Source organism: Mirounga angustirostris, unplaced genomic scaffold, assembly GCF_029215605.1.
Source record: "Mirounga angustirostris isolate CCGP_5_RB_7025 unplaced genomic scaffold, mMirAng1.0.hap1 SCAF_10, whole genome shotgun sequence".
Lineage (NCBI taxonomy): Eukaryota > Metazoa > Chordata > Mammalia > Carnivora > Phocidae > Mirounga > Mirounga angustirostris.
This window is the reverse complement of record NW_026991718.1, coordinates 83,356,081-83,373,147: the sequence shown is the minus strand read 5'-3', so window position 1 is coordinate 83,373,147 and position 17,067 is coordinate 83,356,081. Positions and strand designations below refer to the sequence as shown.

The 17,067-nt window shown below is 43.0% G+C and overlaps 1 protein-coding gene across 2 annotated transcripts in view; it reads left to right on the top strand.

Moving 5' to 3' along the window:
* The window catches only part of TGFBRAP1 (transforming growth factor beta receptor associated protein 1), a 66,029-nt gene that overhangs the window by 12,767 nt on the left and 36,195 nt on the right, over positions 1 to 17,067 (top strand). The window contains exons 2-3 of one of the 2 annotated variants that reach the window (XM_064572667.1): positions 10,847 to 11,547; positions 12,616 to 12,726. In XM_064572667.1, the coding sequence (XP_064428737.1) occupies positions 10,860 to 11,547; positions 12,616 to 12,726 (799 nt within the window). In that variant the 5' untranslated portion in view covers positions 10,847 to 10,859. The remainder of the gene's footprint in view (positions 1 to 10,846; positions 11,548 to 12,615; positions 12,727 to 17,067) is intronic. The other variant, XM_045885271.3, reaches the window with a different exon arrangement.

The following is a 17,067-nucleotide window of genomic DNA, read 5'->3' as shown; positions in this document are numbered from 1 at the left end:
CCGATGCGGAACTCGATCCAGGGACTCCAGGATCATGACCTGAGCTGAAGGCAGTCGCCTAACCAACTGAGCCACCCAGGCGCCCAAGGGGGCGGTGTTTTTTTGTTCTTGTGTTTTGTAGTTTAGATTCCACATGTAAGTGAAATCGTACGGTATTTGTCTTTCTCTGACTTATTTCACTTAGCGTTATACTCTCTAGATCCATCCATGTTGTCATAAGATATCATTTTTTATGCTGAGTAATATTGCAATATGTATATTTTATATAGATATATACACATCTATATGTAACATATATACATATCATGTCTTCTTTATCCATTCATCAATGGGTGCTTGATTGCTTCTATATCTTGGCTATTGTACATAATGCTGCAGTAAACATAAAGGTGCATGTATCTTTTTGAATTAGTGTTTTCATTTTCTTTGGGTAAATACCCAGTAATGGAATTACTAGATTGTGTGGTATTTTTATTTTTAATTTTTTGAGGAACCTCCATGCTATTTTCCATAGTAGTTGCATCAGTGTATGTTCCCACCACCAATCCATGAAGGTTCCCTTTTCTGTACATCCTCACCAGCATTTGTTATTTCTTGTTTTGATACTAGCCATTCTGACAAGTGTAAGGTGACATCTCATTATGCCATGATTAGTGATGTTGAGCATCTTATCATGTGTCTGTTGGCCATCTGTATGTCTGCTTTGGAAAAATGGCTGTTCAGGTCCTCTGCTCATTTTTTAATCATATTATTTGTTATTTTGGTGTTGAATTGTATAAGTTCTTTATGTATTTTGGATATTTGCCCTTTACTGGATATATCATTACAAATATCTTCTCCCATTCCTTTTCATTTTGTTGATGGCTTCCTTCAGCATGTAGCTGTCCACTTTTCCCAGCACCATTTATGGAAGAGACTGTCTTTTCCTCAGTGTGTATTCTTGCCTCTTTTGTCATAGATTAATTGCCCATGTAAGTGTGGTTTTATTTCTGGGTTCTCTGTCCTATTCTGTTGATCTGTGGGTCTTTTTTGTGTCCGTGTCATACTGTTTTGATTACTACAGCTTTGTGGTATATCTTGGAATCTGGGATTGTGACGCCTCCAGCTTTGCTCTTCTTTCTCAGGATTGCTTTGGCTGTTCAAGGTCTTTTGTGGTTCCATACAAATTTTAGGATTATTTAGGATTATAAATAAATAATAATATCTTCCACACAGTTCTGTGGAAAATACTGTTGGTATTTTGATAGGGATTGCAGTGAATCTGTAGATTGCTTTGGGAAATATGGACATTTTAACAATATTAATTATTCCAACCCATGAGCATGGTATATCTTTCCATTTGTGTTATCTTCAGTGTTTTCCATCAGTGTTTATAGTTTTCAGAGTACAGGTCTTTTACCTCCTTGGTTAAATTTATTTTTCGGTATTTTATTTATGATGCAATTGTAAATGATATATTTTTTAAAATTTCTCTTTCTGCTATTTCATTATTAATGTATAGAAGTACAACAGATTCCTGTGTGTTAATTTCATACCCTGTGACTTTACAGAATTCGTTTTATCCTAATGGCTTGTTTTGGTGGAGTCTTTAGGGTTTTCTGTATATACTGTCATGTCATCTGCAAACACTGGCAGTTTGACTTCTTCTTTACCAATCTGGACGATTTTTCTTTCTTTTTCCTGTCTGATTGCTGCAGCTAGGTCTTCCAGTACTGTGTTGAATAAAAGTGGCAAGAGTGGACATCCTTGTTTTGCTCCTGGTCTTAGAGGAAAAGCTTTCAGTTTTTCACCATTGAATATGATGTCAGCTGTGGGGATGGTACCATTTATACATTTGTCAACAGAGTATGAGATTTTTAGTTGTTCTGCATCCTCATTAACATGTAATGTTGCCAGTCTTTTTAATTGTAACCAGTCTAATAGGTGTGAAATGTTATTTTATTGTGGCCTAAAATAAATTTTTCTGATGACTAATGATGGTGGACATCTTTTCATGTTTTTATTGGTCACTCATATACCCTATTTATTTATTTATTTATTTATTTATAAGATTTTATTTATTTGACAGAGAGAGACACAGCGAGAGAGGGAACACAGGCAGGGGGGGTGGGAGAGGGAGAAGCAGACTCCCTGTGGAGCTGGGAGCCTGATATGGGGCTCGATCCCAGGACCCCGGGATCATGACCTGAGCCGAAGGCAGATGCTTAACAATTGAGCCACCCAGGCGCCCCTACCCTCTTTTTTTAAAATATATTTTAAGTTTATTTATTTTAAGTAATCTCTACACCCAACATGGGGCTTGAACTCATAAGATCAAGAGTCACATGCTCCTCTGACTGAGCCAGCCAGGAGCCCCTTGTATACCTTCTTTTTTGAATTAAAAAAAAAAAAAAAAAAAGTTTGTCTTTTTTGTTATTGGTTTGTAGAAGTTTTTATATATTCTAGATATGAGCCCGTTGCTATATATATATTGCAAGTTTTTCTCCCAGTCTGGGATTTGCCTGTTCATTTCCCTAATGGTGTCTTTCAGTGGACACAAGTTGTTAATTTTTATGAAATCCAGTTTATCAACTTTTTTTTTTATGGTTAGTGCTTTTTTATGCTAAGAAATCTTTATGTACCCCAAGGTCTCAAAGGTATTCTTCTGTGTTTTGTTTTCTTTTCTTTTTTTTTTTTTTTTAAAGATTTTATTTATTTATTTGACAGAGAGAGACACAGCGAGAGAGGGAACACAAGCAGGGGGAGTGGGAGAGGGAGAAGCAGGTTTCCCATGGAGCAGGGAGCCCGATGTGGGGCTCGATCCCAGGACCCTGGGATCATGACCTGCGCCGAAGGCAGATGCTTAACAACTGAGCCACCCAGGTGCCCCTAACTATCTTTTTTTTTCAAATGTAAGGTTTTGGGTTTTTTTGTTTTGTTTTTTGTTTTTTAAAGATTTTATTTATTTGACAGAGAGAGACACAGCGAGAGAGGGAACACAAGCAGGGGGAGTGGGAGAGGGAGAAGCAGGCTTCCCCCAGAGAAGGGAGCCCGATGTGGGACTCGATCCCAGGACCCTGGGATCATGACCTGAGCCGAAGGCAGACGCTCAACGACTGAGCCACCCAGGCGCCCCTCTTCTGTGTTTTCTTATAGAAGCCTATAGTTGTAGCTTTTACTTGTAAAATAATTTGAGACACCTCAAATTAATTTCTGTATATGGTGTGAGGTAGGAATATTTAAGGTAAATTTCTTTCCCCGCATAAGGTTATCCAGTTGTTCCAGCACCGTTTATGAGAATGACTTTTGGTATTTGATTCTGGTGCCTCTGTCAATAGCCAACTGAATGTGTATGTGTGGGTCTAATTCTGGACTTGGTCTTCTGTTCCATTGATCTGTTTGCCTTTCCTGATATCTTAATTACCGCAATTTTACAGCAGTTGCTGAAATCAGTTAATGTAGGTCTTCCAAGTTTGTGCTTCATTTTCAAGATTGTTTTGACAATATAGGTACTTTAACTGCCATTTCAGTTTTAAAACCAGCTTGTCAATTTTTGCAGGAAAGTCTGCTGGGGTTATAATTTAGTTGGGCAATAAGATTTTATGTATTTCAACATAAAGATCTTTTATATCTTTGTTAGATAATTCCCTCATATTTAATTTTTTAATACTATTGTAAATATCTTTTTTGAAAATTAAAATGTCTATGGTTGGAAATGCAGATTACTTTGATAGGTTGATTTTTTAAATTAAACAGTATTTCTAAAATTTTAGTAATTCTAATAGATTGAGTTTCCATGTAAACAATAGTAGCATCTGTAAATAATTACAGTTTTATGTCTTTGTTTTCAGGTTTTTATAAATGTTCCTTAACTGGCAGAAACTCCCAGTACAGTGTTGAAGAGAGATGGTACATGAGTGTGCTAGGGCTGCCATCAAAGTACCATAAACTGGGTGGCTTAAACAACATAAATTTAAAAAAATAAATAAATGAACAACATAAGTTCATTGCCTCACAGTTCTGGAGGGTAGAAGTCTGAGGTCAGAGTGTCGGCAGAGTTAGCTCCTTCTGAGGGCTCTGAGGGATGCTTTGTTGTGTAGCCCTCTCGGTCAGCCTTCCGGGAGCCTCAGGCGTGCCTTGGCTTGTCGATGGCCATCTCCCTGTGTTTTCATGTCTTTCTACTATGTGTGTCTGTCTTGTATCCAAATTTCCCCTGTTTTATAGTGACATCTGTCATATTGGATTAGGGCTCACCCTAGTGACCTCATCTTAACTTATCATCTTCAGTAACCCTGTTCCCTATAAGGTCCTATTCACAAGTAGGGAGAATTAGGACCTTAATGTATTTGGGGGGATATAATCTACCCATAACAGATGGTAATAGTCTTGTTCCTTGTTTTGTGCTTTTTCTCTTTTATTTTGTAAATGTGGTGAGTTAAACCAACAGATTTTATTACCCTAAGCCAATATCACATGCCAGCTTACTCATACTGTGTGTGTTCAGTGTGCTAATATTTAATACTTTTGCATGTTGATTTATAAGTAAGAATGATTAGGATTTTCTTTTTTCCTACATCCTTATCGGGTTTGGATAGTAAAGTTGTACTTTATACTGGCTTTATAAAATGAAGTGGGACATGTGCCCACCTCCTTTTTTTTTTTTTTTTTTAATTCTCTGGAAGATTTATTATTTAAAGTTGGTATTATCTGATTCCTAAATGTTTGGTAGAACTCGCTAGGAGAGCCGTGTGGACGTGGTGCTTGCTTTCTGGGACAGACAGTGCCCACAAAAACAGAATATAGCTGGTACTCTTGCATTGCTTATAAACTCATCCGAATCAGCTTTCCTGGGCCTCTAGAAGCCTCTATAACTATTGTAACTGATCTTAAGTACACAGAAAAACATTTTTGAACCTTATGGTTAACCTCAGAATCACTGCTGCCCAGCTCGGTGTGTAGCAGAAAGAATGGAACTGTCGTTTTTTGATCCAAGGTTTAAGAAACGTAAAGATTATCTGAGGGAAGATGCCAAAGCAGCAAGAACTTTTCACAGTGGCTACAGCCGTGAACCAAAGATAATGTTTCTGTGCACGCCTGCAAAAGAAAATTCGTATTTTTCCATTAGCATTTTCAAAGACAATCACTTAGATTCTAATGTCACCAGTGGGGGTGTGTAGGCTCTCAAGGTGCTGGAAAGTCATTACTAATGTTTTAACTTTGGTCCTTAGTACATACTGCTTTACACTGTCACTTGCTTATTTTTCTAGTCCTTTTTCCTTAATGAGATTGGGATACTCTTGGGAAATGGAACAGTGCCTTTTTTTTTTTTTTTTTTTTGCACCCTTAGAAGTGCTTGTTGCATATGTAATGTTATCCTTATTTAAACTGTTGTCTGTGAGTGTACTAATATTTTTCAGTTTCTTTCCCTCACTAGGTCTGTATTTTGCAGTTTTGAGAAAAATATTAAAATGTTGCCTTTTCAAATGATAACCATGCTTTTAAGGTAGCGTTCTATCAAAATGTGTAAATTTCAGATCCGTTTGAGATCACATAATAGAGTATGAATTGTACATCTTGGAGAAATTTCTTTTTTTTTTTTTTAAAGATTTTATTTATTTATTCGACAGAGAGAGACACAGAGAGAGAGGGAACACAAGCAGGGGGAGTGGGAGAGGGAGAAGCAGGCTTCCCGCCAAACGGGGAGCCCGATGCGGGGCTCGATCCCAGGACCCTGGGATCATGACCTGAGCCGAAGGCAGACGCTTAACGACTGAGCCACCCAGGCGCCCCGAAATTTTCAATTTTATTACCATGTTAAAACCTCTCTGACTTCAGACCCCACGAAGTTGGACTTAATGATAATACAGAGAGAGGCATGGCCTACAGTTTATCTTTTTATGATTCATATTGTCTCTAAGTGAGTTTATCCTATGAATTAGATCATGGAGAAAATTTCCCTGCTGCTTAAAGCTTAAAGGAATAAAGCACTTTTAAGTACCAGAATGTTATTTTGTCAGCTTTCAGTTACCCCCATGTGATTCTGTTTTAGCAGCTGTGAAGTTCATAATATATTGCTGATAATCGGGAGGCTGTGCATTAGCTCTCCAGGAGTTATTTATCCCCTAGTTCCAAATTGGTGCCCTAGACAACATCTCCCCAGTTACCACCCCCGCCCCCCACCTCTGCTAAGGACTGTTGAACTCTGTTTTTATGAGTTTGGCTTTTTAAGATGCCACATATAGGGCGCCTGGGTGGCTCAGTTGGTTAAGCGACTGCCTTCGGCTCAGGTCATGATCCTGGAGTCCCTGGATCGAGTCCCGCATCGGGCTCTGACCCTCCCCCCTCTCATGTGCTCTCTTCTCTCTCTCTCATTCTCTCTGTCTCAAATAAATAAATAAAATCTTTAAAAAAAAAAAAAAGATGCCACATATAAGTGAGATCATGCAGTATTTGTCTTCTTATGTCTGTCTGACTTATCTCACTAACATAATGCTCTCTAGACCCATCCATGTTGTTGCAAATGGCAGCATTTCTTTCTTTTTCATGGCTGAATAATATTCCATTGTATATATGCACCACACCTTCTTTATCCATTCCTCAGTGGAAAGACTCTCCTGGCCTGTGAGGGAAAAATGCAAAATCCCTGGATAGCCTAATAGGGTTTCTCTGAAAGTTACAATGTACTCCTCCTCCCCCCCCCCCCCCCCCCGCCGGCTGCTTTTAGAATTCTTTCTTTATCTTTGATTTCTGATAGTTTCATTATAATGTGTATTTTTGCATTGAGATAATAGGGTGATCTGTTAGCTCTGTGAACTTGGATGTCCAATTCTCTCCCCAGGTTTGGGAAGCTCTCAGCTGTTATTTCTTTAAATAATTTTCTGCCCCCTTCTCTCTCTCCTTCTGCAACTCCAGGTATTCCAGTATTTGCTCTTTTGATGGAATCCTGTTGATCGCTTTGGCTTTCTTCACTCTCATTCTCTTCTCTCTGTCCTCCCCAAACTGGGTAGTTTCAAAATCCCCATCCTCTAACCACTCATTCTGTCCTCCGAACACTTTACTCTACCGCAGGTGCTCTATTGCATTTTTCATTTTACTCCTTGAGTTCTTCAGCCTCAGAATTTCTGTTTTTTTTTTTTTTTTTTTTTATGATTTCTTTCTCTTTGGTAAAAATCTCATTTTGATCATGTATTTTTTTTCAAGGTTTCATTGAATTGGCTGAGTCTTCTTGTAGCTCACAGAGTTTCTTCAGAGCAGCTACTTGGAATTTTTTATTAGCTAGATCACAGATTTAATGCCTTTAAACTCAATTTTGGGGGAGTTTTTAACTCTTCGTGATGGCACGTTTTCTTGGTTTGTCACGTTCCTTGTAGCTTTGCGTTGCTGCATTCACATCAGTGGTAGCGGACAGCTCCTTAAACCTGTGCGAGTTGCCTTGAGATGGGGTGTTGTGTGCTGGGGTGGGGCTATGTGGGTTTTCGCTCCCTCTACCTGGACGCGTCGGCTGTGCTCCCTTGCCCCCTCTTGTGGCGGGAGTCTTAAGCTTTTATGTCTTTGGTTCTTAGAACTCACCAGCTGGCTACTGGAAACCTTCCTTTGTTTTCCTGAAGGTGGCGCTGTGGCTCGCTTGTGGTTTCTCCGCGGCCCACAGACCTAGGCCTGTGGTCTCAGCGGCTCTCTGTCTGCTGAGCTCTCTCCAGTGCTGCACTTCGGGGCAGGGGCAGGAGCTGCTGCACGGTGGGAGGAGGTGTGGGTCTAGTGCTCAGGCACTGGGGGTGCCTGGAGACACACTGGTGAGATCCCCGGGTGTGGTCCTCCCACAGGCTCCTGGTGGACTTTCTGCTGCACACCATCCCCCTAAGGACCCCTTGAAATTCTCATTGGCCTCTCTCCCAGTCTCCTTGCTTCCCGCAGTCACGGACATCCAGCCTCATTACCGTGGGTCCTGCCGAGAGCAGTGGGGTCTGCAGCCGCATCCCACACCACTGGGGTAGCCGCACTCCGGCACCGCTGTCCTCCCCCCAGTCTGACAGATCAGTCCTCTGCAGTGTTTCCTTGCGGAGCACGGCCCTGGGAAAGTTTCTCTTAAGGCCAGCTCTGCTGCGATTGGCCAGTCTGCTCAGATTGTTTTTTGTGTGTGTGCTTTGTCGGCCCCAGTGGCGTGCTGGAAGCCCCCCTTGGGAAGACTGGACTTGTGCACATTCTGTCGCTTGTGTGCATATCCCCGCAGGTCAGCACTCTGCAGGTCTCTCCCCGGCCGCAGCGAGAGGGGTCCGTGCAGGTTTGGTGGTGTTGGTGGCTGCGCTGGTCCCACAGCCCACGCTGAGTCCTGTCTGCCTGTTGCCGGATGTGCGAGGGGGTGAGGCTCCCCCGGGCCCCTTGGTATATGTGCTAGGTCCCAGCAGCCAGCGTGAGGCTCTGGTCTGTGGATGGATGTCTGATTTGTTGTGAAAAAGGGGGATAAAAAGGAGGAACATCTTAGCCACCATGATGCTGACATAGTCTCCTTCTGCTTCTCATAAACATTCATTTTTTTTTTTAAAGGCCTGTGGTAGGGAACTTTAGCAAGACTTGAGTAGTTGTAGTTACCACATAGTGAAACCGTATTGCATTTCTTCTTAAATACTAGTAAGTATTGCATTTCTTCTTAAATACTCATACTGTAAAGCTTTTTAATAAACCAGATGCTTTTCTTACAGCTCTACTTCTCCTCTCCCTCCTTCTCTGTCCACCCAGCCCTTAGACTAAATATGAGGTGTTTGCATATATTCGTCAACACAAACGTGTCTAGTTTATCTCTTGTGCTTGCGAAGGCACCATACCTTGGAAGAGTTAGGTAGGAATTTGCTTATGAGTGCCCGAAGCCTGTTTCTCTGTTCCTTCTGCAAAGGGAGGGGTACAGTTCACACTTGGAACAGTAGTCACTCTATCATGTGATTCTAAAAGATAGCCTTTATTGATCAATCAGTGAAGGCAGAAGTATTTCATAATACCTTGCTTTCACAGACTTAGGATGTCTCAAAGCCTACATTTCAATACCTTTGTTTTATTCTTGGGCACTTAAATGGGGAAAAAAAATATCGTCTAGGTTGAGTTTTGTGGTTCTGTTCGGTCATGAGAAATAGATGGTAGTGTTTAAAATGGTTGGCATCAGACATTGAAGCTTACTTTTCCCTCAACCCTGGGCTTTCCCCAGGACCCTGCAAGTTCCCGAGGCCCCAGATAGATGGACAGGATTCCTTCTCTGTGATGCCTTCAAGCCTCACATCCCACTTTCTTGCCTCCATTCCACAGTCTGTGAGGACAGCTCATGTAAATGAGTATGACAGTGGCTGGGGCTGGGGAGGTTGTTTGTGAGTGCGTGTCTGGCTTATGTTTCAGTCTGTTCTTCAGTGTCGACAAGGTGGACACAGGTTACCTAGCTAAGGGCCGAAGACAGCATTATTTCATCTCTCGGTACCCAGCTTGGGAAATAAAGACCGAAAGTAGGCTGGGGCTTTGAGAGGGATGTATTGAAGATTAGATCAAAAACTTTTATCGGGTACTTGCTATGTCCCAGATACTAAGTATCTTACATGAGCAGACTTACTTAACCCTCATCAAAGTATCGTTATGAAGTAGGTGCCATTATGACGCTCATTTTACAAATGAGGAAACTGAGGCACGGAGAAGCCAAGTGACTTTCCCAAGGTCACATAGCTAGTAAGTGACAGGAAGGAAGTCCGATGGTGTCCAGCAGAAATACCTCATCCCCAGACCTGAGATACCTTCCTTCCTGGGGATTTTATTGACTCAGGGAAGGAGACTGGAGTTCTCCTTGTGAAGCTGTTGTGGCCCCAATATACAGGGGGATATAAAAAATGATAGCATTCTACATTCTTTCTTGAAGATTTCCAAGAAGTCTTCCAGCCTTGGCTAGAATGCCTCAAAGGATTGAGGAATTTAGTCTGTCTAGAGGCGACCCTACTTCTGGACAGCTCAGAGTGATGGAAAAGTCCAGCTGGCCTCCCCTAACTTCCATCAATCTTCTGCAGACCTCTTTGGGGAGCTACATTTCTCCCTCCTGCTTGAGTGGATCGGGGAGCCTGTGTGATTGCCTTCCTGCGGGCTGCGAAATCGGGGAAAGGCCATCCTGCTCATTTCTGCTGCCTCTAACTTTGTGGTGTGTGAAACCAGAGTCCTCTTCAGAGGTTGGGGCAGTCGGTCTTCTAGCAGGAATCGTCCATTAACTGACATGTCTGTGACCTTCTCACAAGTCCACTAGATATCTCCTCCCCTGGCAGACGTAGAGATCTGAGGCACGTCTTTACCACTCTGCATGAACACATTTACTCGGAGAGCCAAATATGGTGCTGGGAAGAACGCAGTGTTCAAGCTGTGGCCCCTGCCTCAGTGTTTCTGACAAGATCTGAGGGGCAGGATTTAACCCCCTGTGGCAGTTGTGTCCCACTGTTCTCTTAAATGCCAGAGACGCTCAGGGGATGATCGGTGAGGATCATTTTTGCCTTTTTCCCAAATGTTTCTATTATGTTGTCTCTGGGTGGATATGTGGGGTTGTCTTCTGCGTCCCCGTACATCTCCCAAGAACAACATGAGGAAACTCCGTATACATCTCGGCGCTGTTGAGAATGGGCAGGATGGCCTTCATCAAAAGCCCACGCGTGTGCTCTCCTGCTGGGGTGTCCCATTTGCCTGGTGGAAGGAGACCCAGAGGGAGAGCTTTTCTTCCTGGTACTGCTTCTTAACAGCGTCGGATGGTGTCCTTTCCCCGAAATCGTAACTGGGGAACGAGGTGTATTCGTGGCGACCTGACGTGGTTCTGCTTGTTGTTCATTGCCCTGCCTTAACTTCTCTGTCTCTCTCCCCGCAGAGCAGCGGCAGACATGATGAGCACCAAGGCCTTCACCTTGGTCTCTGCCGTGGGCTGGGATCTGCTGGCAGGCGACAAGGAGCGCGTGCACGTAGAATGCGTGGAGTGCTGCGGGAAGAACCTCTATGTGGGCACCAGGGACTGCGTGGTTCACCACTTCCTGTTGGAGGAGCGGGCGCTGCCCACCGGGACGGCCGCCTTCTCTGCCGCCAAGCAGCTGCACCGACACCTGGGCTTCCGGAAGCCAGTGAATGAGCTGCGAGCGGCCTCGGCCCTCAACAGGCTGCTGGTGCTCTGTGACAACTCCATCACCCTGGTCAACATGATGAGCCTGGAGCCCGTCCCCTCGGGGGCGCGCATCAAAGGGGCCGCGGCACTGGCCTTGAACGAGAACCCTGTGAACGGAGACCCGTTCTGCGTGGAAGTCTGCATCATCTCGGTCAAGCGCAGGACCATCCAGCTGTTCCTGGTATACGAGGACCGGGTTCAGATCGTCAGGGAGGTGTCAACGCCGGAGCAGCCCCTGGCCATGGCCGTGGACGGCGACTTCCTGTGCTTGGCTCTGACCACACAGTACATCATCCTGAACTACAACACGGGCTTCTCCCAGGACCTGTTTCCTTACTGCAGCGAGGAGAAGCGCCCCATTGTCAAGAGGATCGGGAGACAGGAGTTCCTCCTGGCAGGTCCCGGAGGACTGGGTGAGCCTCCACCAACCTCCGCCTCCCATCTGTCCATTCCCTTTGCCTTCCCTCCGTGAATCCATGCCCAGATCCGGAAGGGAGAATTTAGCTGTGAAGATAGATACTCGTGAAGAGTATTCGCCAACACCAAGGATGTGTGGCAAGATGTAAACAGAATGCAGAACCAGTGTGTGCTATCGTTCCCTTAGATTGTCCAGTGAATGTAGGGTCAGTGGAACAAAAATAGGCCAGTCATAAAGGAAAGCCAGCTTTATTCCGTGCTAAAGAGGAGCCTCGAGATGGCTCTGCGGAGAAAATTCCTTTAAGTAAATAACTACAAAATAAAAATCCGTAAGACTTCCTTGTAAGATGTTCTCACGTGTGGGTGGATTTGTCATTTGGGTGTTTTTACTCTTCGTTATGAAAAGGAGTGGAGCTCACTTAGGCATATTTTCAAGTGTGGAGACTTCAGCGTTCCGTCCATTATTTATTTAATTGACTGCAGTTTCATCCCACCACACTGTCTTGTCTCTAGCCCCCTGAAAGGGCTTTGGCTCTGTCGTACGGCCTTGTGAATTCCCTGTGGTGCCTTCTTTTTTTTTAAAGATTTTATTTATTTGAGAGAGAGAGTGAGAGAGAGAAAGAGCACAAGAGGGGGGAGCAGGAGAGGGAGAAGCAGACTCCCTGCTGAGCAGGTAGCCCGATGCGGGACTCGATCCCGGGATTCCAGGATCATGACCTGAGCCGAAGGCAGTCGCTTAACCAACTGAGCCACCCAGGCGCCCCCTGTGGTGCCTTCTTGAAATTAACACTCCGAGCTGTTCATGGCGTGGGTGACTTGTACTTTCTTTCAGTCATGGATGGCTCACTTTAGGGTTCGTGTGTGTCTGTGACACACAGCGGGTGCTGGGGAGGGTGAGCCTACCTCACCACCGGTATTTGTTAACCATAGTCTGTGTGTAGGCATCTCATCTCAGAGTGAGGGGTACAAGCATATTTTCCGCTAATAACAAAAGTTGAGGTCATGAACTCTAGTTGGTGAACACTTACTGATTTTTACTTTTTAAAATCATTTTTGTTTTTCAGAGCAATTTTGGGCTCACAGCACAACTGAACAGGAAGTACAGAGTTCCCATATACCCACTACCCCCAAACACGCACATCCTCCTGCACTATCCACATCCCCCCGACAGAGTGGTACGTTTATGATAATGGATGTATCTACAGGGATACGTTGTAATCTCCCAAAGTCTGTAGTTTACATCAGGGTTCACTCTTGGGAGTTGTACATTCTTTGGGTTTGGACAAATGTATAATGACATGGATCCATCATTATGGTACCATAGAGAGTGTGTTCACTGCCTTCAGAATTCTTGGTCCCCTACACCCCCAACCTCTGGCAACCGCTGATCTTTCCGGAGTGTCATGTAGTTGAAATCATACAGTATGTTAGCTTTTCACATTGGTGTCTTTCACTTAGTAATATGCCTTTAAGGTTCACCCGTGTCTCTTCATGGCTCGATAGCTCTGATTTTTACTTTCTGGACAAAAATTCTTTACCCCAACCACCTTTTTCTTTAACAGAAATTCCCGGTTTTAATAAAGATTGGTGTTATGGAAAATACAGAGAGAGTAAAGAGAACATTATAATGACATCAGATGTACTCAGCTCCAGCTGTTATGAATTCCCTGCCAATGGTTTGATTTATATACCTAACCATTTCCCCCGCTCGATTAGTACAGCATCGTGAGCACCATAGCACTTCTCTTATAAACCATTCAGTATGTAGTTCTAAGTTCCTTAAAAAAAAGAAAGGAAGAAAAAGATGAAAACCACGATACTATTGCATACCTAAAAAAAATTTAACAGTAATTCCTTAACATCACCAAATATCAAGGCATGCCATATTTCTCCTGTTACCACACATAAACAGAGAGACATATGTAAATACCTATCTACATAAATTTATGTTTAAGGATATGTATATTTTCAGTTTTAATCATCCCACATGAGGCGTGTACATTGCAATTGATTGATCTGTTAAGCTTCTCTGGGTGTGTAAGTTCTCTTAAGGTTCCTTGTCCTTCTCTTTTTATTTTCCCCTAACTTTTTGTTGAAGAGGTTGGATCATTTCACCTAGCATCCCACAGTCTGAATTTTGATGATTTTTATCCCCTTATATTGTTTACTATGTCAGGTTGACCTTCATGTTTCCTGCCAACTGATAATTAGGATGCCAGCTCTTATCAGATTCAAGTGTGGGGTGTGTTTTTTGGTTTTGGGGGTTTTTTTGCTTGTTTGGGGGAGAGGCAAGACTTCCTCGTCGGCGGTGGAGGACTTCCGTCAGGGTTGTGTAATTTCTTTTTCTCTCTCTGTGATGTCAGGAGCTATTGATGAGTGGTACGTAGAGCCTTTAAATCATGGTGGGCTGCCAAATGGCAGCGTTCTGTTTCTGTCCCTTCCTCCTTCATAACTGGACTACTTCAGTGAAGAGAAACTTACTGTATTTGGTTGCCCCCAGGTCCATTGTCTGAGAAAGGCAGCATGGGACAGTTCTCAGTAAGGTGATCCCTTCTGTCTCCGGAAGCGACTTTTTAAAAGATACCATGATGCATCATGGATTCAAACACATATGGTGCGTTTCCATCTATTTGTGCTTGGGGGGGCAGGGGTTGTCCAGCTTGACTGCCACACCCCTTTCACATGACCCTAGAACTTGGACGGCTTCCTCGCCTTCTGGTGTGGAAAGTGTTCCAGGTTCATTTTGTGCCTTTCCTGCCCTAGATCTGGTTTCAGCCATTTCTCCAAGGACCCCTGATGTTTAGAGACCACGGGCTGGGTGCTAGAGCTGCTTGTCGCGCATTGTGTTCAGGACTCTTCGGTGGACAGAGTTGGGAAGGATGTGTTTCTGTAAAGGTAAAATCCATTGTGAGAACATGCTGATAGAACCAATTCACGGCTGCAGGGCACTGACCTCGTCTGTCTTTATGTTCCTGTCTGCCTTAAACCACACCCAGAGTCTTAGTAAACCACTGTCCGACATAATTGTTCCTTTGACTAATCCTGCAGTATGCAGAACAACAATACTGACACCCTGTTCCCACAATGCAGTGACTGAAAATAGTTTGATTGTTTATGGTTCTTTTTGTCTTGAGGGTAGGGTGTACATAAAACCCATCAGGAATGTATGGTCACATTACTGTGTTTTTTAAAGTCACTTGGAAGAGTCCCCCTCTGTTTTGTTATGCCACCACCTGGATATACAGTTAATTTGTCTTATTTTACTTTTGATTTTTAGGAATTGCTTTATTTCATTTTATATTTTTACTACATAAATATGTACAAGGTTCCAAGTCAGGTGGGCTACAGCAAGGTATTCTCAGAGAGCTGATATCCTGTCGTCTTCACTTATTTTCTTCTTCCCCCTTAGGCAACCTTTATTTTTACGGTATTTTTATGGTTTATCCTTTCATTTTTTAATAAAAAATATAAATAATATGTAAATATTTGTATCTCTTTTTCAGCACCTTTTTTTTTTTACTTAACAATGTATTATGGAGACCCCTTTGTAATATAATTCAGAGATATTCCTCATTTCATAGCTGCATGCTACTCCGTCATGTGGAGGTACCATGGTTTTTTAAAAAAAATCAGCCCTATTGGTGGGCATGTGCATTTTTTCCAGTTTTACGGTTTTACTAGGGACTTATTTTTTTGTATTTTCCTGGTGGATCTATGGAAAAGCCTTTTATAGGTGGGCTTGTTGAGTCAAAGTACAAATGCATGTGAGTTTTGGTAGGTATTGCCATATTCCTTTGATAAAGGTTGTACATTTTCTGTTCTCCCCAGCAACATATGACAATGCCTTTTCCCTGTGTTGTCGAACTTCCGTGTTGTCCGCAATCCCGTACATGAGAAGTGGTATCTCAGCATAGCTAATTGCATTTCTCCTGTGATGAGCAAGAGGGAACATTTTTTTTAAAGATTTATTTATTTATTTCGGGGGTGGGGGGAGGGGCAGAAGGAGAGGGAGAGAGTCTTTTTTTTGCGGGGGGGGAGAGTCTTAAGCAGACTCCTCTTGGAGCCCAACGTGGGGCTCGATCTCAACGACCCTGAGATCATGACTTGAGCCAAAACCAAGAGTTGGATGCTTAACTGACTACGCCACGCAGGCGCCCCAAGAGTGAACATTTTTTCATACATTTAGGAGCCATTTGCATTTCTTTTGATAGGATTATCTGTTCTTTTCTCTTGCCATTTCTTTTAGTGTTCTCTATGTGTTTGAGATACCAACTTGTTGCCCTGTGTAGGTTTCAAATATTTGTTTCCAGTTTTTACCATGCAAAAGCTTTTCTTCAACACTGCTATATAATCTGATGTATTAACCTTTTTACTTTATTGTGTCTTGATTTTGAGTCATAATTAGGTGAGAATTCTACCATTGAACCACCCGTGCACGTGATTTCAAGTCATAATTAGGGACGCTTCCCTCTCTTCTGGTTATAGACAAATTCACCCATGTTTTCTGCTGGTACTTTTATGGCTTCATTTTTTATAGTTTCACTTTTTATAGTGCAGGGTATAAGGAGCGGATTTGGTTTATCCTTTTCTCTATGGCTGTCCATTATCCCAATCAACCGACTGCAGAGCCCACCTTCTGTGACTGATGTAGGCGGCTGCCTTTAACACACACCGAATTCCCTTATGCCATTGGGTCTATCTCTGGATTTTCTGTTCTGTTCTGTCAGTGTGTTTGCCTGCTTATGAGCCAGTACCTTACTGTTTTGGCTTTATAGGGAAAACATTTGACTCCAATACCACTTGTAAGCTCTCTTATACATTACCTATATACAGGTTCTGTATGCAGCATAGCAATCACCAGCTTTATTACATGGCTTCAGAATTAAGTTCAAATATGGGTGCCTGGGTGGCTCAGTCAGTTAAGCGTCTGCCTTCAGCTCAGGTTGTGATCCTGGGGTCCTGGGATCAAGCCCCCCTACCCCATGTTGCTCAGCGGGGAGTCTGCTTCTCCTTCTGCCCCTATCCCTCCCCCTACTCGTGCTCTCTCTCTCTTTCTATCCCCCCTCAAATAAATAAATAAAATCTTTATTAAAAAAAAATTAGGTCCAAATAAATTGCTGTAATGAATGCAAATGCACCTTTAAACGTATGAAAGCTATATATTTTCGTTTTGCTTTTGTTTCTCCCTGAAGATTATATGTGCTCACTCCTGTGTCGTCAGGAACCACTCTCAGCTTTTTGCCTTAGCTTAGATTTTCCTATTCTCAGCAATACTTTGTTGAAATTTTCATAATGTGATGGAGTCTTGTGACTGTAAACTCTGTCCTTTGATAATACTTCTTGAAAAATGCAGATAATTAAGCTCCTCCTGACTCCACATGGCTCCCTGGCCTCCTGGCCCTCTTCCCTCCTCCCTGCTCAGATAAGGGGACCTCTGATATTTAAAGGGTGCACAATTGAAAATAATGCTTTAAGATGTACCATTTACACATTTGTTACATTTGCACATTAACAGC